We start from the raw sequence: 14,813 nt of genomic DNA, 5'->3' as shown, positions 1-14,813 counted from the left end.
ATCGTGTTGGAAATCAGTTTTAAAATTTAATTTTTTTCCCTTCTCTCTCCAATGGATGCACTACCTTCCACCTCCATTAGTGTTTTCTCATTTCTTGCTTGATTATCATTAATTTTCACTAATGACTTCTCTATTTTCAACCTCAATATCTTCTAACAATTTCACTAATTTCTTTTGAGAAAATTCTCATACATTTTCTATCAATATCCATTGATGTGAGATTGCAACAAATATGGACCTACATTGAATTTTTTACCGATTTATTGCTCTCTTTGGTATTTGAGGACAAATAAATCAACTGAAAATGTAGATGAATTCGATCCTTTAGTAAAAAAAAAAACAACCCTTTCCAATATTCCATCTTCAAAAACCCTTATTTTTTCATAACATACAACAATCATAATTTTTGAAATCATAAAAATGTGTTAATGAAATTCTCTTTTGTTTGATAGAAATCTCAAGTTTGATCGGAACAAAGTTTAATGATTTTTCTCTCTTTAGTAGATCTGGAAAAAAAAAAAAGAGATGAAGATTAAGATGCAGGTGAGGTAGGGTACAACGGGGGTATTCAACGAAGGAGAAAGGGCGAGATAAGGGGGTGCAAAATAAGTGAAAAGGGGGGGGGGGGGGGGTTGCAGAAGAAGAAAAAGGGGATTGGGGGGGGGTGGGTTTGGAGAAGATGAATGTAGGGGTGGGCGGGTGGATGATTTTTTTTCTTTTTTAATTATATAATACATATATTAGTGGGACCAATTTTTTAATAAAAAAGAAAGACACGCTTAACTATTTTCGTTATGCCACGTCAGCATTAAGGGGGGCATTTATTCACTTTAAATGAGATTAGGGGGATATATAAACACCCGTGTAGTTGAAGTATTAAAGTAAGTTTTCGTGCCAAGTTCAGGGGGGTTTTTATGTATTTTCCCGTAATAATATAATTTATAACTATTAAATATAATGACACGTTTAAAATTACAAATTTTAAGAATCTTTATTTTTTTATTAATTTAATGCCCAAGCACTACTACGTTCTCTCCCGTTCACTATTTCAAAAATAGATTTTCACTTTTATTATATCAAGAAAACAAAGCACTACTAGCATCCTCCTTCCATTCAGTTTTACTTGTTCACTATTTCAAAAATAGATTTTCACTTTAACTATATGTTGAAGAAAACAATTCTTTTTTCATATTTTACACTTATAATTACTTATTTCTCAAATTAATTATGATACTAAACACTAATCAATATGGATATCATAATAAAATATCCATATAAATAATTATTTTTTAACAAACTTCTAAAATGTAGTAAAAGTGAATAGATAAAATACAATAAAATGACAGAAATAGTATTATATGCATTAACACTTCTTTTATACATCTTATCTATTATATCCGAAACTTATTAATTCGACCAATTAGATATAAGTCCTCAGACTTTTAGATAATTTTTAAATATCCTAATTATGTCATTAGCATCCCTAAGTAACGGTATTAGTACTGATGAAAAACCCAACAAACAAAAACCGTTGAAACCCCACACTCGCCGTGGCTGTCCCCACCGGGGTGGGTGGCTGGGTGGGGCTCTGTAACTCTTACTTAACGCCACGGCGCCGGTGGCCATGTTTCTTCTCTTCTTAACCTTACGTTTCTCTCTCTGTGTCTTTCTCTCTCTACAAATTCCTCTTTTTGTGTTTAAATTCCCTTGCTCTATAGAGCTTTGAACAACTCCGATTTTCGCATTAATTTATTTACTTTTCAGATGGACCTTGGAGCCGGTGACAGCTACACCACAGCCAATTCCGGCGATAATATTCTTAAAACGGCTTCGTCTTCCAGCGTTTACGAAATCCTTCTTCTCATTCAATCCGATGACCTCACTTTGAAAGTTCAGGCAGCTAGGGAAATTCGGCGCCTCACCAAGACCTCCAAACGTTACCGCCGTTATTTCTCTAACGCCGTGAAATCACTAGTTCATATGCTCCATTCTAACTCATTTGAGTCTAAGGAAGCTGCTTTGCTTGCCCTCCTCAATCTCGCTGTTAAGGATGAAAGGTACTTCTCATGAATTCTCAATTCTATTGCAAACTGGAATTGGTTGGTCTCCTTAAATATGCGGTGATAATTTGGCTGTTCTAATGTTTTCCTATGTTTAGACGTTGAATTGCCCTGTTGCTCGTTGTTTCTCTAAGTGCAATTTTCCCTCGGATTCAGTGTATTGGAGTTTGAAGATGATGCTTTTCTTTTTCTGTTTTTGCTTTTTTCATAATCATTCATCTTATATTTACTGTTTTCTTTTTCCCGCTCTGTCTAATTGTTACAAAAATGGAAGCAAGATAAGAATTTCTGGTGTCCAGCTAAGTTCTAAACTAAAAGAGTTTAAAGAAAAATTGAGCTTATTTCAAGTGGTAGAAATCAGGTTATAATATTGTTTGTTACTGCCTTCAAAATAATTTCAATTTTTCAGAAGATAAGCACTCCTAGAGCTTAATGGATAGTTGAAGTTAGGAATTTTAGTGATTCTTATGTTATTTGGACCAAGTGTTCAACATGATCCATGATGCAATGGTGCTTCTGTGTCCAATTCTTGAAGTAGAAATTTCGTTTGCATAAAGAATAAGCTACTTGTGCTATTTTGGATAATCTGGAATAAGTATATTGGCGAGTTGAATAGTTTCAGACTTTTGATTTGATCATTAGTGATTATAATACTGGATATTTCTGATGTGAACATTAAAGTTGACAAAAGTTGAAGGCATATATACCCGAAATGCTTTTTAGTTGACCCCTTTAGGAAATTCTACTCTTTGTAAAACATATTCTAATGTCCTGATTGCTGCTATTTTAATAGCAATAACGCGTTGAAGAATTTTGTTGTGCTGGTGTACAGATTACTCAAAGGAATATGTAATTCTTTTTTATGATTTTTATTTCAGAAAAACTGAAAAATAATGTCGGAATTGATGTATCAATAAAATATGTTGACTGTCCTGGATCCCACTATTCTTTTTGTGTATACAAATCATTGAGTAATTTATTGGCCTGTCAAATGCTAGTGAATTCTCAACCCTGTTGCAAACTGGATATAGTTGGCCCATTGGAGCTTCCTGAATTATGAAAGGGTTGGTAATCATCAACTTTTTTCTCGTGAATTCACCGTGCCAATTTTGGGCTGTTTTTAATGTTTTTCCTATTAGCTTTTTAGACGTCGAAACACTCTGTTGCTCCTCATTTCCACAAGTGCATATTTCCCTCAGGTTCGGAGTATTGGAGTGTGAAGATGGTGTTTCTTCTTCTGTTTTGTTTTTCATGATCACTCATCTTATATTTACTGTTTTCTTTTCCCCGCTCTGTCTTATTGCTGCAAAATGTAAGCAGGAGTAAAATTTCTAGTGTCAAACTCAGTTCCAACTAAAAGACTAAAGAGTCACAAAAACAAGAGCTTATTCCAATTGGTAGAAATCACATTTGAATATTGTTGGTTAATGCCTTCAAAATAGTTTCAGATTCCAGTTGAAAAGATTAGAACTTTAAGATCTATACTTATAGAGCTCAATGCATGGTTGAAGTTGGAAATTTTAGTGTTTTTTTATGATTATTTGGAGGAAGTGTTCAACATGATCCATGATGCAATGGTGCTTCTCTGTCCGATTCTTGAAGTAGAAAATCATTTACTAAAGTTGCATATAAAAGAAACTACCAATGGTATTTTGGATAATCTGGAATAAACTTTCTTGGAAAATTCAATTGTTTCAGACTTTTGATTGGGCCGCTCATTAGTGATTATAATACTGGTTGTCCCTAATGTTAACATTAAATTTGATAAAAAGTTGAAGGCATATATATACCTGAAATGCTTTTTAGTCAACCCCTCGCGGAGATTTTACTCTTTGTTAAAATATTCTCATGTAGGATGGTTACTGCTGTTTTAATAGAAATAACGCGTTGAAGAATTTAGAAGTGCTGATGTACAGATTACTCAAAGAACTAGTTCTTTTTTATAATCGAGAATGGGAAATATCAGAATTTGATCCTAAAGTAAATGAGTTATCCATTAAGTGATTACTATTTACTTTTTTGAGAAAGCAGGGATTTTAAGTTTATATTCACTCTTTTATTTGTTTGTTCATCTAAAGTGACAAAAATATAGCTCTGCATCTCAAATCTCAATAGAGTCAGTTCTTCTCGCTGGCATGCACCATGTTTGACAATCAATGAGTGCTTCGGGGAATTAATCCGAACCCACTATCATTCTATAGTTATTCTATGATCCCTAATCAAATAGTAAATTAAGAATGAAGAAAACTTTGGTTAACTCTAAAGAATTAAACATTTGCATCAATACCACAATTCGTTGCCCACGACCATGAAACTGTTTGTCCTTCAAATTATAAGCTTTTAGTTAAGTTCCTCCATTGCATTTGCCTTCAAACTATAAGGTGTAAGTTCAGTTCCTCCATTGTATTTGTCCTTCTAGCTATAAGCTTTAAGTTCAGTTCCTTCGTTGCTTGCTTCCCTTGATTTCTCTCCAATGAAGTTTATACACCTTCTACCATCCATCAAATTCTTTGGATCAGATTTGTGTGAGAAAATCAATTTAAGTTCAGTGAACACTTGTCCCATAGTTATAATTTTCTATTTCTTGCTTGGAATGGGATAGTTGTCAGTAGATGTGTAGTACCTTGTATGCTTTCAAGTTCACATTCCAATTTCATTTGTTGATTTGGGTGTATATGTGTGTGTATGCATGGGAAGAGCTTTGTCACTTATCTGCACTTTGTACCTGATTTGATCCTTTCTACAAATAGTAAATTATCTGGATTAGTTGTTTTTTGTGAGTCATTAAAGAAAGATTTGGAAGTGATGACTGCCAATTTTTAACGGTATTCCAGAATGATTCAACTTAAACTAAAAAACTTCTGATTTTGACTTTTTTTTTTTTTTTCCTTTTCTACCAGAAACAAGATAAGTATCATCAATGCTGGTGCATTAGAATCCATCATATGCTTTCTTCAATCAGAGAATTCAACTCTACAGGATCATGCAACGGCCTCATTGCTTACATTATCTGCTTCTTCTGTGACAAAGCCCATCATTAGTGCTTCTTGTGTCATTCCTCGACTTATAGATGTCCTAAGACAAGGAAGCTCACAAGCCAAGGTTGATGCAGTGATGGCTCTTTACAACCTGGCAACTTATCAAGGCAACTTAAACTTGATCCTTCAAACAGAGCCCATACATTTCATTGTTGATTTGCTTAAATCCTGTAAAAAGTCCTCAAAAGCTGCTGAGAAATGTACTGCTCTTATAGAATCTTTAGTGTGTTATGAGGAGGGAAGGACTGCAGTGACATCTGAAGAAGGAGGAGTACTTGCAGTAGTAGAAGTGCTTGAAAGTGGATCTCTTCAAAGCCGAGAACATGCTGTAGGTGCTCTACTAACAATGTGTCAGAGTGACCGCTGCAAATACCGGGAAACAATATTGAAAGAAGGCGTAATTCCTGGACTTCTTGAGCTGACTGTTCAAGGAACATCTAAGTCTCAAACAAAAGCGCAAACACTTCTAAGGTTGCTCAGAGACACTCCTTGTCCTAATTCTGAACTTGAACCTGACACATTGGAGAACATTGTTTCCAATATCATCTGTCAGATAGATGGAGAGGAACAATTAGGAAAAACAAAGGAGATGCTTGCTGAGATGGTACAAATTAGTATGGAGCAAAGTTTGAGACATTTACAGCAAAGAGCACTGGTATGCACTCCAGCTGATTTGTCTATTTCAAGTTTCAAAGAGAGTTAGAAAAGCCAATTCAGTTGTTTCCTTGCAGCCAGTGTTATTCGATCACAGGATCCCATGACGTTGCAAAAATGACTAGAATTTGTTTTTCCAGTTAGCCAGGGTGCATATGGTGGTTGTCGTTACTTTTGTCCGCCTTGCACCTATATTGAATAATGCCTGAGTCTCATGACTCAATTCGTTCTCTTCCACTCAGTGCTCAGGGATAGAAAGTGGGTTGTCAGAAAATGTGATGAAATGGTGAGGTTCAAAGGAGAAAAGACTTAAGGTGGATACCTAGGCAACCAAGAGGAGGAAGGCATAATAATCACAAACTGCTTCAGGGAGTTGCAAATCAGCGTCTTCAAATATATTCATGATATGTTGGTCTCAGCATCGATCATTTTGTTTCTCTTTTCCGATATCATCCTTTAATTTCTTCCTTCCCTGCAACTATGTGCTGGTGTCCTCTTGATACTTGGAAATATCAGATGATATGAAAGAATGCCAGTCCGGGTCCTTCTGAATAGGCGCCAGGTGACTGGTTATATTGTTTAATAATTTTGGAAACCTTATTAAGATCTTAGAGATACTGTTTTCGAGTTTAATTTCTGTTAACATAGATTGTGTATTGAAGGTTATACAACTGTTAAAAGTTCCAATTCTCCATTCTCATAGTTTGTTAGTGACATACAGAGAATATTTAAAAGGAACGGATGGAGTTTTTAAAAGGACCATACTGTATTTATTAAAAAAAAAACAAAAGATGAGTATAAATATATATTTCAAAGTAAATCAGAGGGCTGAATCAAAGTTTGAAACACTGTGGACCCTAGAGATCCTAATATACAGCAGATGGAACAAATTCTCCAACTATTCATCATATCTTTAATTATAATTAACATCCTCACCTTGGAAAAAATAAGAAAAAACTTTAGAAAAAATTCCCTTTATACTTTCATGTCCTGTTTTTATGATATCCACAATGGTGGAGAAAATTGATGGTAATTGAGAAGAAGAAATCACCATAATATGGAAGCAGCCAATATATTTGGTTCCCAATCTCATACAAACATAGGACTTCGTTCAAATGCTGGACTTGCACAAAAGGTATGGTTCTTTAAGACAAATTCAAAATTTAAATTTGATTAGATTTATCACGAAACCATTGCACACATGCAGTTATTTGCGGAGGCGATTGGGGCTTACGTGATAATATTTGCATGGTGTGGATCAGTAGCAATGTATAAGCTACAGGATGATGAGAGCATAACGTTTGGAGGTATAAACATGACATGGGGAGTTGTTGTTATGGTCATGGTTTACTCCATGGCACAAGTTTCAGGAGCTCATTTTAATCCTGCTGTAACTCTCATTTTCACCGTCTTTCGTCGCTCCCCCTGGAAATTAGTACGTACTAGTCATAGTAACTTTTTCGATTTACCTTCACAAATGACATAAAATAAAATCATATGGTAAAATTGCTAGATTTAATTTTACTAGCTCAATTGTTAGCATATTAGCAAAAATGTGTATGAAGAAACTAATTAACATCACATACATGTGATGCAGGCACCAGTGTACATAATAGCTCAACTAATTGGCTCAATTCTGGCAGGCGTTACTTTAGCACTATTGTTGGATGTAAACCCCATAGTTTATTTTAAGCATTTTCCTAAATTGGGTTGAAAAATAACCCCCAATTTAATATTTGGGTTCAAAAAGTAAGTATTCTAATGATAATGAAGTATAGTTTACCTCACAAGCATTTAACGATTTTAACAACTAACATTTTATTTTCTTTGTTTCAATTTATGTAACAATTTTTGCTTTCCAATAATTAATTTAATTTACGAAAAAAATTATAAATGAACAAGAAATAATTATGAAATACAAAAATGTAAACCTTTCAACCAAAAAGATGAGAAATCTCTATCTGTACAAAGAAAATCATTTCAATATATTGAGTAAATAAGTTCAATTAAATAATTTATTTACTAAACATAAATTTCACCAGATAAATTGTTGTTATTCAAAGAAAAAACATTAAATAGAGTACCATGAAACTCTTCTATGCATAGCTGAACCTAAAATGATTGAATCATGTATGAATAGTTCGGTAGTGTTAGTTTTCATTTTTTTTTTATCTCTCAATTTTTAGCACGTTATCACTGCACATTAATAAAATTAATTAAGAATTATGAAGGTGTGAGGTGGACCGTGGAAGAATATATGGATGCGAAGCATAACCAATATTAATTGACATATGGAGAGTCCCGTAAGATTATTTAAAAACAAATTATAAAAAAAGGTAATATCAAATGTTTATATTTTCTGTTTAGGATGCCTAATTAGAGGACAATATAAGAAAACTTAGAAGTAAAAAAAAAAATCTTCATATTAAGAAAAAAGAAAGCATAGCAGCACCGTTTTAAAATTGTAATAGATGTTATATAAAAACTTTTTATCATTCTTTCAAAAAGATGATATAATTTTAAATGTCTAAGTATAATTTGAAAGCACGAGTAATTTTTACTTTTGCAAATTTTATCTTATTTTCGTGCCATCAATTAAGAGGAATTTTAACTTATTTTCGTGCTATCAATTAAGAGGAAAATAGAACTTTAAAGAGGAAATACTATTTGATCAGTTTAATTTTAATTTTTTTGGAACCCTAGGATAATTCGCAGCTGCTAAACCTCCACTGTGTAATAGTGGGTAAACCACACAGGGGATGTAAACCGCACTAGGCAAGCCCTATGCGACAGGCTCGACTCAAAAGGCATTCAGGGGATCAATCCCGGATCATCCGTGTGGATAACCACCCTCCAAACCAACTGAACCATCCCGAAGGACCTCAGTTTAATTTAAAAGGGTTATATATTGATACAGTTCGATAAATATTTTATCGTCCTTTTAAAATTGCATTATTTTAAAAAAAAAAAAAAATGGTTGTTCTATGCCTTCCTTTTCCTTAATAAGGAGATTTTATTTTACTTTTAACTTTTAAGTTTTCTTATATTGTCCTATAGTTAGGCATCCTAATTAGGAATAATATAAACTTTTAACATTACTTTTTTTATAATTGATTTTTATAAATAATTTTGCGGGACTCTTGAGTCTACATGTCAATTAATAAACTGTCACACATAAGTATGTTGGTTATGCGACTCACAAAATAAAATTTTTGAATGTCACATCACATTGTTTATGATTAACTTTATATTATATAGATATGAATTTTTTAATTAGAAAATAAGAGAAAAAATATATAAAATAAAAAGAGAGAGAGAGAGAGAGAGAGAAATATTAATATTAATAGACAGAAGAGAGTGAAATATCATTTTTTACAAAGGTTTAAAATTCTGAGGAAAAAACAGAAGATAAGTAGTGGTATTCAAAATTTAATTTAATAACATTGAAGAAAAACTTTCAAATTCTACCATTAGTAAGTGAAACGGAATCCTTCAACTTATGTAACTAATTCATGTAAATGCATTAAATATGGAGAAGAGTTAAATAGGTTTGAACTTGTGTGCAAAATAATAATAAAAAACATATGTAACCGATATAAAATTAATTTAACTTATTGATTAATGTTTGATGAATATCATAAGCCCATGATTAGTTCTTTAATTAGAAAGCAAAAGATAAATATATTTTTTTAAAAGTTCAAAAAATAATGAAGAGAAAATAGAGAAATACAAGTAATAGACAGATCAGAGGCAACTAAGGAAATGAAATAGATCACAATAACAAGTAAAGTCATATCATTTAAAGAAATAAAATAAATGATAATCAATAATAAGGAAAGTCATATGATTTAAGGAAATGAAATAAGTGATAATAATAAGGAAAGTTATTTTATTTAAGGAAATAAAATCAATGACAATAATTTAAAAAAAACTCACATATCATATAAGGAAATAAAATAATAAACTAAAAAAAAGATTTTATTCATATATTCAATTATAAATACAATGATATCTAAGAAAATGAGCCTTTTCTAAAAGCGGAAGGCTCAAAGCATGGCAACAAATATTGAAGAAGGCATCAATATTTGTATTTCCCAATCAAACAACAGTAGCACAAGATTTTGTTCATCACCTTCTGTTGTTACTGTTGCACAAAAGGTTAATTAGTTCTCAAAAAATGTTTTCTTAGGGATCTTTACACAAATAGTCGGTCAGATTTCTCCTTTACTAATTTTAGCCAATTACATAGATTATATTTTAATTATACTTATAAGATACATGAATTTAAATTATATAGCTATTTAAAATTATGTTTTTAACTAGAATAACTTCAAATGTTATGTTGATTTGCAGTTGATTGCAGAGGTCATTGGCACATACTTTATTATATTTGCTGGATGTGGTTCAGTTGCAGTGAATAAGTTATACGATGGAAGTGTAACATTTCCAGGAATATGCGTGACATGGGGTCTAATTGTGATGGTTATGATTTACTCTCTGGGACATGTATCAGGAGCTCATTTTAATCCTGCTGTCACCATCACTTTCACTATCTTTCGTCGATTTTCATGGAAGCTTGTACGTATTTTTTTTATTCTACTTTTTAAAGATTTTGTTATTTTTGTTTTAATTTTCATTTATATTAGGACTTAGGAGGAACAAACATGATAATATTAGTAGGATGTATAAGAATAGTATTGAATAAAGTGTATTATTAATACACAAATTGAAATGTGTACCAACTCAGATATTTGTGATACCAAAGCTACTATATGTATATTTTCTCCAATATCTTTTACCCTAAGAGACCAATAGATACATAACTAACAACTTTTAATTAATCAAAGTGTAAATTTCATTAAGTAGTCGTCAAAGTATAATTTGCCCTTAATTCTTGTTTAAATTTAAGTGCTTAGTGTAAAATCAAACATTCAAAGAATATTTATAGGCAAGTTTTCTTTAAAATAGGTCTGAACTCTTATAACAACAAGATATGTAACCTATTGTAACAGATAAGATAACCAAGTTATAATATAAAATAATTTATACTATGTTTGTTACTATTCTGTTTTAGCAAAATGTATATGAATTGACATATAATATATGATGTAGGCACCTTTTTACATAATAGCTCAGTTAACGGGGTCGATTCTAGCAAGTGGCACATTAACACTATTGTTAGACGTGACTTCAAAATCTTATTTTGGTACAATTCCAATTGGATCTAATGCCCAATCTTTGGCTATTGAAATCATCATTTCCTTCCTTCTAATGTTCGTTGTTTGCGGAGTTTGTACAGATGATAGAGCGGTACGCTATTATTTTGCTTCTATCTCAATTTATATGATATTTTTATTTTAAAAGATTATATATTTTTATATTTAAAATAATTTTACTCAAGAGATGATTTATTATTATAATTTACACCAATATATGTTTTTCTTATATTTTGTACTTGCAGATAGGACACTTTGGTGGATTAGCAATTGGAATGACAATAATCTTGAACGTTTTTGTTGCCGGGTATGTTTGTTAATGTCAAGCCACTCAACTCAAATTTAGTGCATATCGGTGGATGTTAGCTTCTATTAATTTTATAAATGATGTTGAATAATCCTTATCTTATAAATTATATTTTGAGGAGTTAGGCCTAACATTTAATAGCTTTAATTAAAACAACAATTGTTGATATTATTTTCTCTTAGTATCTCAAACTCTTCACTTAATTGATACTCCACCTATTTAAAAGTAATACTTATTGATTTTGAAATGGAGAGCATCAATAGATATTTTGAATTTTTACGCTATACAACAGTCCATCAAAATGATAGTCGAGAAATGTATAAATATTATTTGATTTTTAAGCATATTACGTGGAAAGTTATAATTAAAGAGTTTTCAAAAAAAAAAAAGTGATTTTTTTTTAAAACAGACAAAAGAAAAATAAGACAAATAAATTGAAATAGGAATATATATTGGCAAGCAGTCAAATATAATGTGTACCATCTCCTAATTTTTAGCTTTGAAATGTCCTGGAATGCAGGCCAATTTCAGGAGCATCAATGAACCCAGCAAGGAGCATTGGTCCAGCTATAGTTAAGCAAGTCTATAAGGGACTTTGGGTATATATAGTTGGGCCACTCATAGGAACTGTGGCAGGAGCATTTGTATACAATTTAATTAGATCTACGGATAAACCCATTTCTTCAACTAGTTAATGGTCCATTTCGTCACGCGGGGATAAATTATGATTTGAAATTATTTGAGATGAATTTATAATTTTGTTAGGACATATTATTTGGATTTATAAATTATATTTTTATTTATAAACATAAAAAATTCATAGGTTATGAAATTATTAAAATTACCTCAACTATTTATATAATCTTATCAAATAAGCAAAAGTTCATAACAAAGCAAAATACACTATCACAAATTTATTTATTTTTAAATTATAAAATTTATTAATCAAATTTTAATTTAATAAAAAAATAAAAATATGAATTATAGTGTACTATTCTTCAATATAATTCCCCCACAAAGTACATACAATCTATTGAGGCTAAACATTCAATTTTTGATAAAGATGAGAAGATCTCCTTAATTATAATTATGAGATCTTCTCATTTTTATCATTTATAATTAAGGAGATCTTCTCATCTTTATCATTTCTAATACTAATATTGATGCACGTGAATGTTAGTATTGATGCATCGAGAATTTTGGCAACATGGACTTGCTCTACTACGTTACTCAAAGGTACTCGTATTTGCATCTTACTTGCATGTTGAGATATTTTAGTAATTAATGGGTTCTTCCAAATATTCATGTTAAGGTGCCTGTTATTTCTAAATATTCATGTACGCCCTAGGCTCTTTCTAACAGATGCAACCAACTTAGACATCTTCGATTTGCTAGAGGTTTAACTATAGCTACTGAGAACTTTCCGATGTTGGAGGAGCTAGCTGGACATTTACTACACATCAATTACTAAAGATGGTGTTGACCGTGCTTGCCCACTGCTCAAGACTCTTCATCTTATTTAGTGGGATCTACAGCAGCAGAAAACAACGATAAAGCTCTAGCAATTGCCAATAATATGCCTGAATTGCGACATCTTTCATTTCGTACAAACAACTTGACATATGAATGACTGCATACAATTTTTGAAGGTTGTCCACATCTCAAATCGCCAAACTTGGGCTTCTACTAGTTATTGTATCACTCTAGAAGGAAGAAGATGTAGCTAGGCAACAAATTGTTTATGAATAAAATTTATGTTTATCTATTCTGACTTAATTAATTCACTCTTTTGATAATGTTTATATACATTGGACTTATATACGTGTTTATCCATTTGATATTATAGTAATGGCGAAAATATTTTTGGGTTTGGAGAGATGGTGAAAAAATAGAAGAAAAGAGTAAAGAATAATGAAAAAATTGAAGAAAAACTTTTTTTAATGGAATTTCCACGTGTCAAATGCGTGAGATTCACCCATCAACATAAATGTGGTTGTGGCTTTTAGGGGTACAATAATTTTGAATTTAAATAGTTCAGGGGGGTGATAGGACCCCCGTAAAATTTAAGTGTGTAGTTGAAAATTCGATAATAGATTAGGGGGGCATTTGGCCATTTTCTCTATATAATATAGTGTGTTGGTTTTTAAATATGTTTCAAACATTTTTGTTGGCAACATATTAATAATCATTCATATTTACGAATTATTTTAATAAATGATTGACTTTCACTTTTCTTGGAATATTGAGAATAATAAGATTTTATTGGAGGATTCAAGAAAAGAAAGGGTTGATGTTCAAGTTGAAAATTTGCAGGATTGTGATGATACTATAGGTAAGTTTTTTTTGTTACTGCAAATATTGTTTATATATTAAAAATCTTGAAATAGAGCTATATAAATGATGTTTTATATCTTTTTTTTAGGTGATGTTGCTGTGGGTTTTGAAAAAAATAGAAATATTCCTACATTGAATGACTTTGTTATGTCAATTATGCGTGAATCACAGTTGGTTGTTCTTGAAATTGGACTAACATATACTAATTAGTAATTTAGTACTCCCTTTGTTCCTAATTACTTGTCCACTTTTCCTTTTATAGTTGTCCCTAATTACTTGTCCATTTTGACTAATCAAAAAAGGACAAAAATTTTTTATCTATTATACCCTCAATTAAATGACTAATTATTTTGAAAAATGTAGAACTTTTCATCCACTTCATAATTAATAGGGGTAAAATGATAAATTTACTATGTCATTAATTATTTTCTTAATAGGTGTGACAATTCAAAAATGGACGAGTAATTAGGGTCAGAGGAAGTATCAGTTAAGCGAATTATTAATTGAGGTAATTTATTGTAATTATTAAATGGGGTATCAATGTAATGTAAGGGGTATATATTTGTAATTAATTTGTATTTATGGCATATTTGCTTAGTTTCCCCTTATTTAAAATAGTAATTTCTTGATTTAATTTATATTCTAAATTCTAATTTACACCGCAAGTCACTAGGATTATGGCTACTTACAAGGATTAAAGATAAAGATAGCAATAAAGCAGGCGTAATTCTTGATCCTAGAAGGAAGCTTAATTGTGACTGAAAAAGCTAATACTTCTGTATCAGCATAAATTTATATCTCCATTAAAGAAAAATTGTTTCGAAATCTGTTCTTCAATGTATTCTCACTAATGAAGTTTTTTCATTCATTCATCATAATACTTCTGTTCAAAATGAGCACAGAGAAGGAGAAAAAAGAAATTCATTATATCAATTGCATCAAAATTAAAGGAAATTGCATAAATTCACTCCTAAAGTTGTACCGAAAAGTCAGCTACATGCTTAAACTATTGAGGCGACCTATTACACACTTATACTATTCAAAAGTGAATTTAATATCACCCTCAAAGCTGACATGAAAATAAAATTAAATAAAAAATGGGAAAATGCATAAGTACCCCCAGCCTATACCCGAAATCCCAGAGACACACCTAACCTTTACTAAGGTCCTATTACCCCCCCCCCCCCCCCCCNAGAATATTATA

General features: G+C 31.4%; 2 protein-coding genes and 1 pseudogene across 2 annotated transcripts; all 3 read left to right on the top strand.

The window, feature by feature from the left end:
* Positions 1-1,580: 1,580 nt before the first annotated feature.
* On the top strand, positions 1,581-6,439 carry LOC125848542 (U-box domain-containing protein 4-like). The gene is made up of 2 exons (XM_049528424.1): positions 1,581-2,057; positions 4,961-6,439. Exons 1-2 carry the CDS (start codon positions 1,765-1,767, stop codon positions 5,799-5,801), a joined length of 1,134 nt encoding a protein of 377 aa, XP_049384381.1. The 5' UTR covers positions 1,581-1,764; the 3' UTR covers positions 5,802-6,439.
* A 279-nt stretch (positions 6,440-6,718) lies between these two features.
* Positions 6,719-7,554, top strand: LOC125848561 (probable aquaporin NIP-type). The gene is made up of 3 exons (XM_049528442.1): positions 6,719-6,887; positions 6,960-7,187; positions 7,350-7,554. The coding sequence occupies exons 1-3, from the start codon at positions 6,810-6,812 to the stop codon at positions 7,464-7,466; spliced, it is 423 nt and encodes a 140-aa protein (XP_049384399.1). The 5' UTR covers positions 6,719-6,809; the 3' UTR covers positions 7,467-7,554.
* On the top strand, positions 6,763-11,970 carry LOC125847186 (probable aquaporin NIP-type; annotated as a pseudogene).
* Positions 11,971-14,813: the final 2,843 nt, after the last annotated feature.

This window comes from Solanum stenotomum, chromosome 12, assembly GCF_019186545.1.
Source record: "Solanum stenotomum isolate F172 chromosome 12, ASM1918654v1, whole genome shotgun sequence".
Classification (NCBI taxonomy): domain Eukaryota; kingdom Viridiplantae; phylum Streptophyta; class Magnoliopsida; order Solanales; family Solanaceae; genus Solanum; species Solanum stenotomum.
The sequence above is the reverse complement of the archived record's forward strand: the minus strand, read 5'-3'. Positions and strand labels throughout refer to the sequence as shown.

Excerpts from the sequence above, each read along its gene's own strand:
- LOC125848542 (XM_049528424.1), top strand. The coding sequence starts at position 1,765 with ATGGACCTTGGAGCCGGTGACAGCTACACCACAGCCAATTCCGGCGAT. Across the intron at positions 2,058-4,960 it reads CTCGCTGTTAAGGATGAAAG|AAACAAGATAAGTATCATCA; the intron begins GTACTTCTCATG and ends CTTTTCTACCAG.
- LOC125848561 (XM_049528442.1), top strand. The coding sequence starts at position 6,810 with ATGGAAGCAGCCAATATATTTGGTTCCCAATCTCATACAAACATAGGA. Across the intron at positions 6,888-6,959 it reads ATGCTGGACTTGCACAAAAG|TTATTTGCGGAGGCGATTGG; the intron begins GTATGGTTCTTT and ends GCACACATGCAG. Across the intron at positions 7,188-7,349 it reads GTCGCTCCCCCTGGAAATTA|GCACCAGTGTACATAATAGC; the intron begins GTACGTACTAGT and ends CATGTGATGCAG.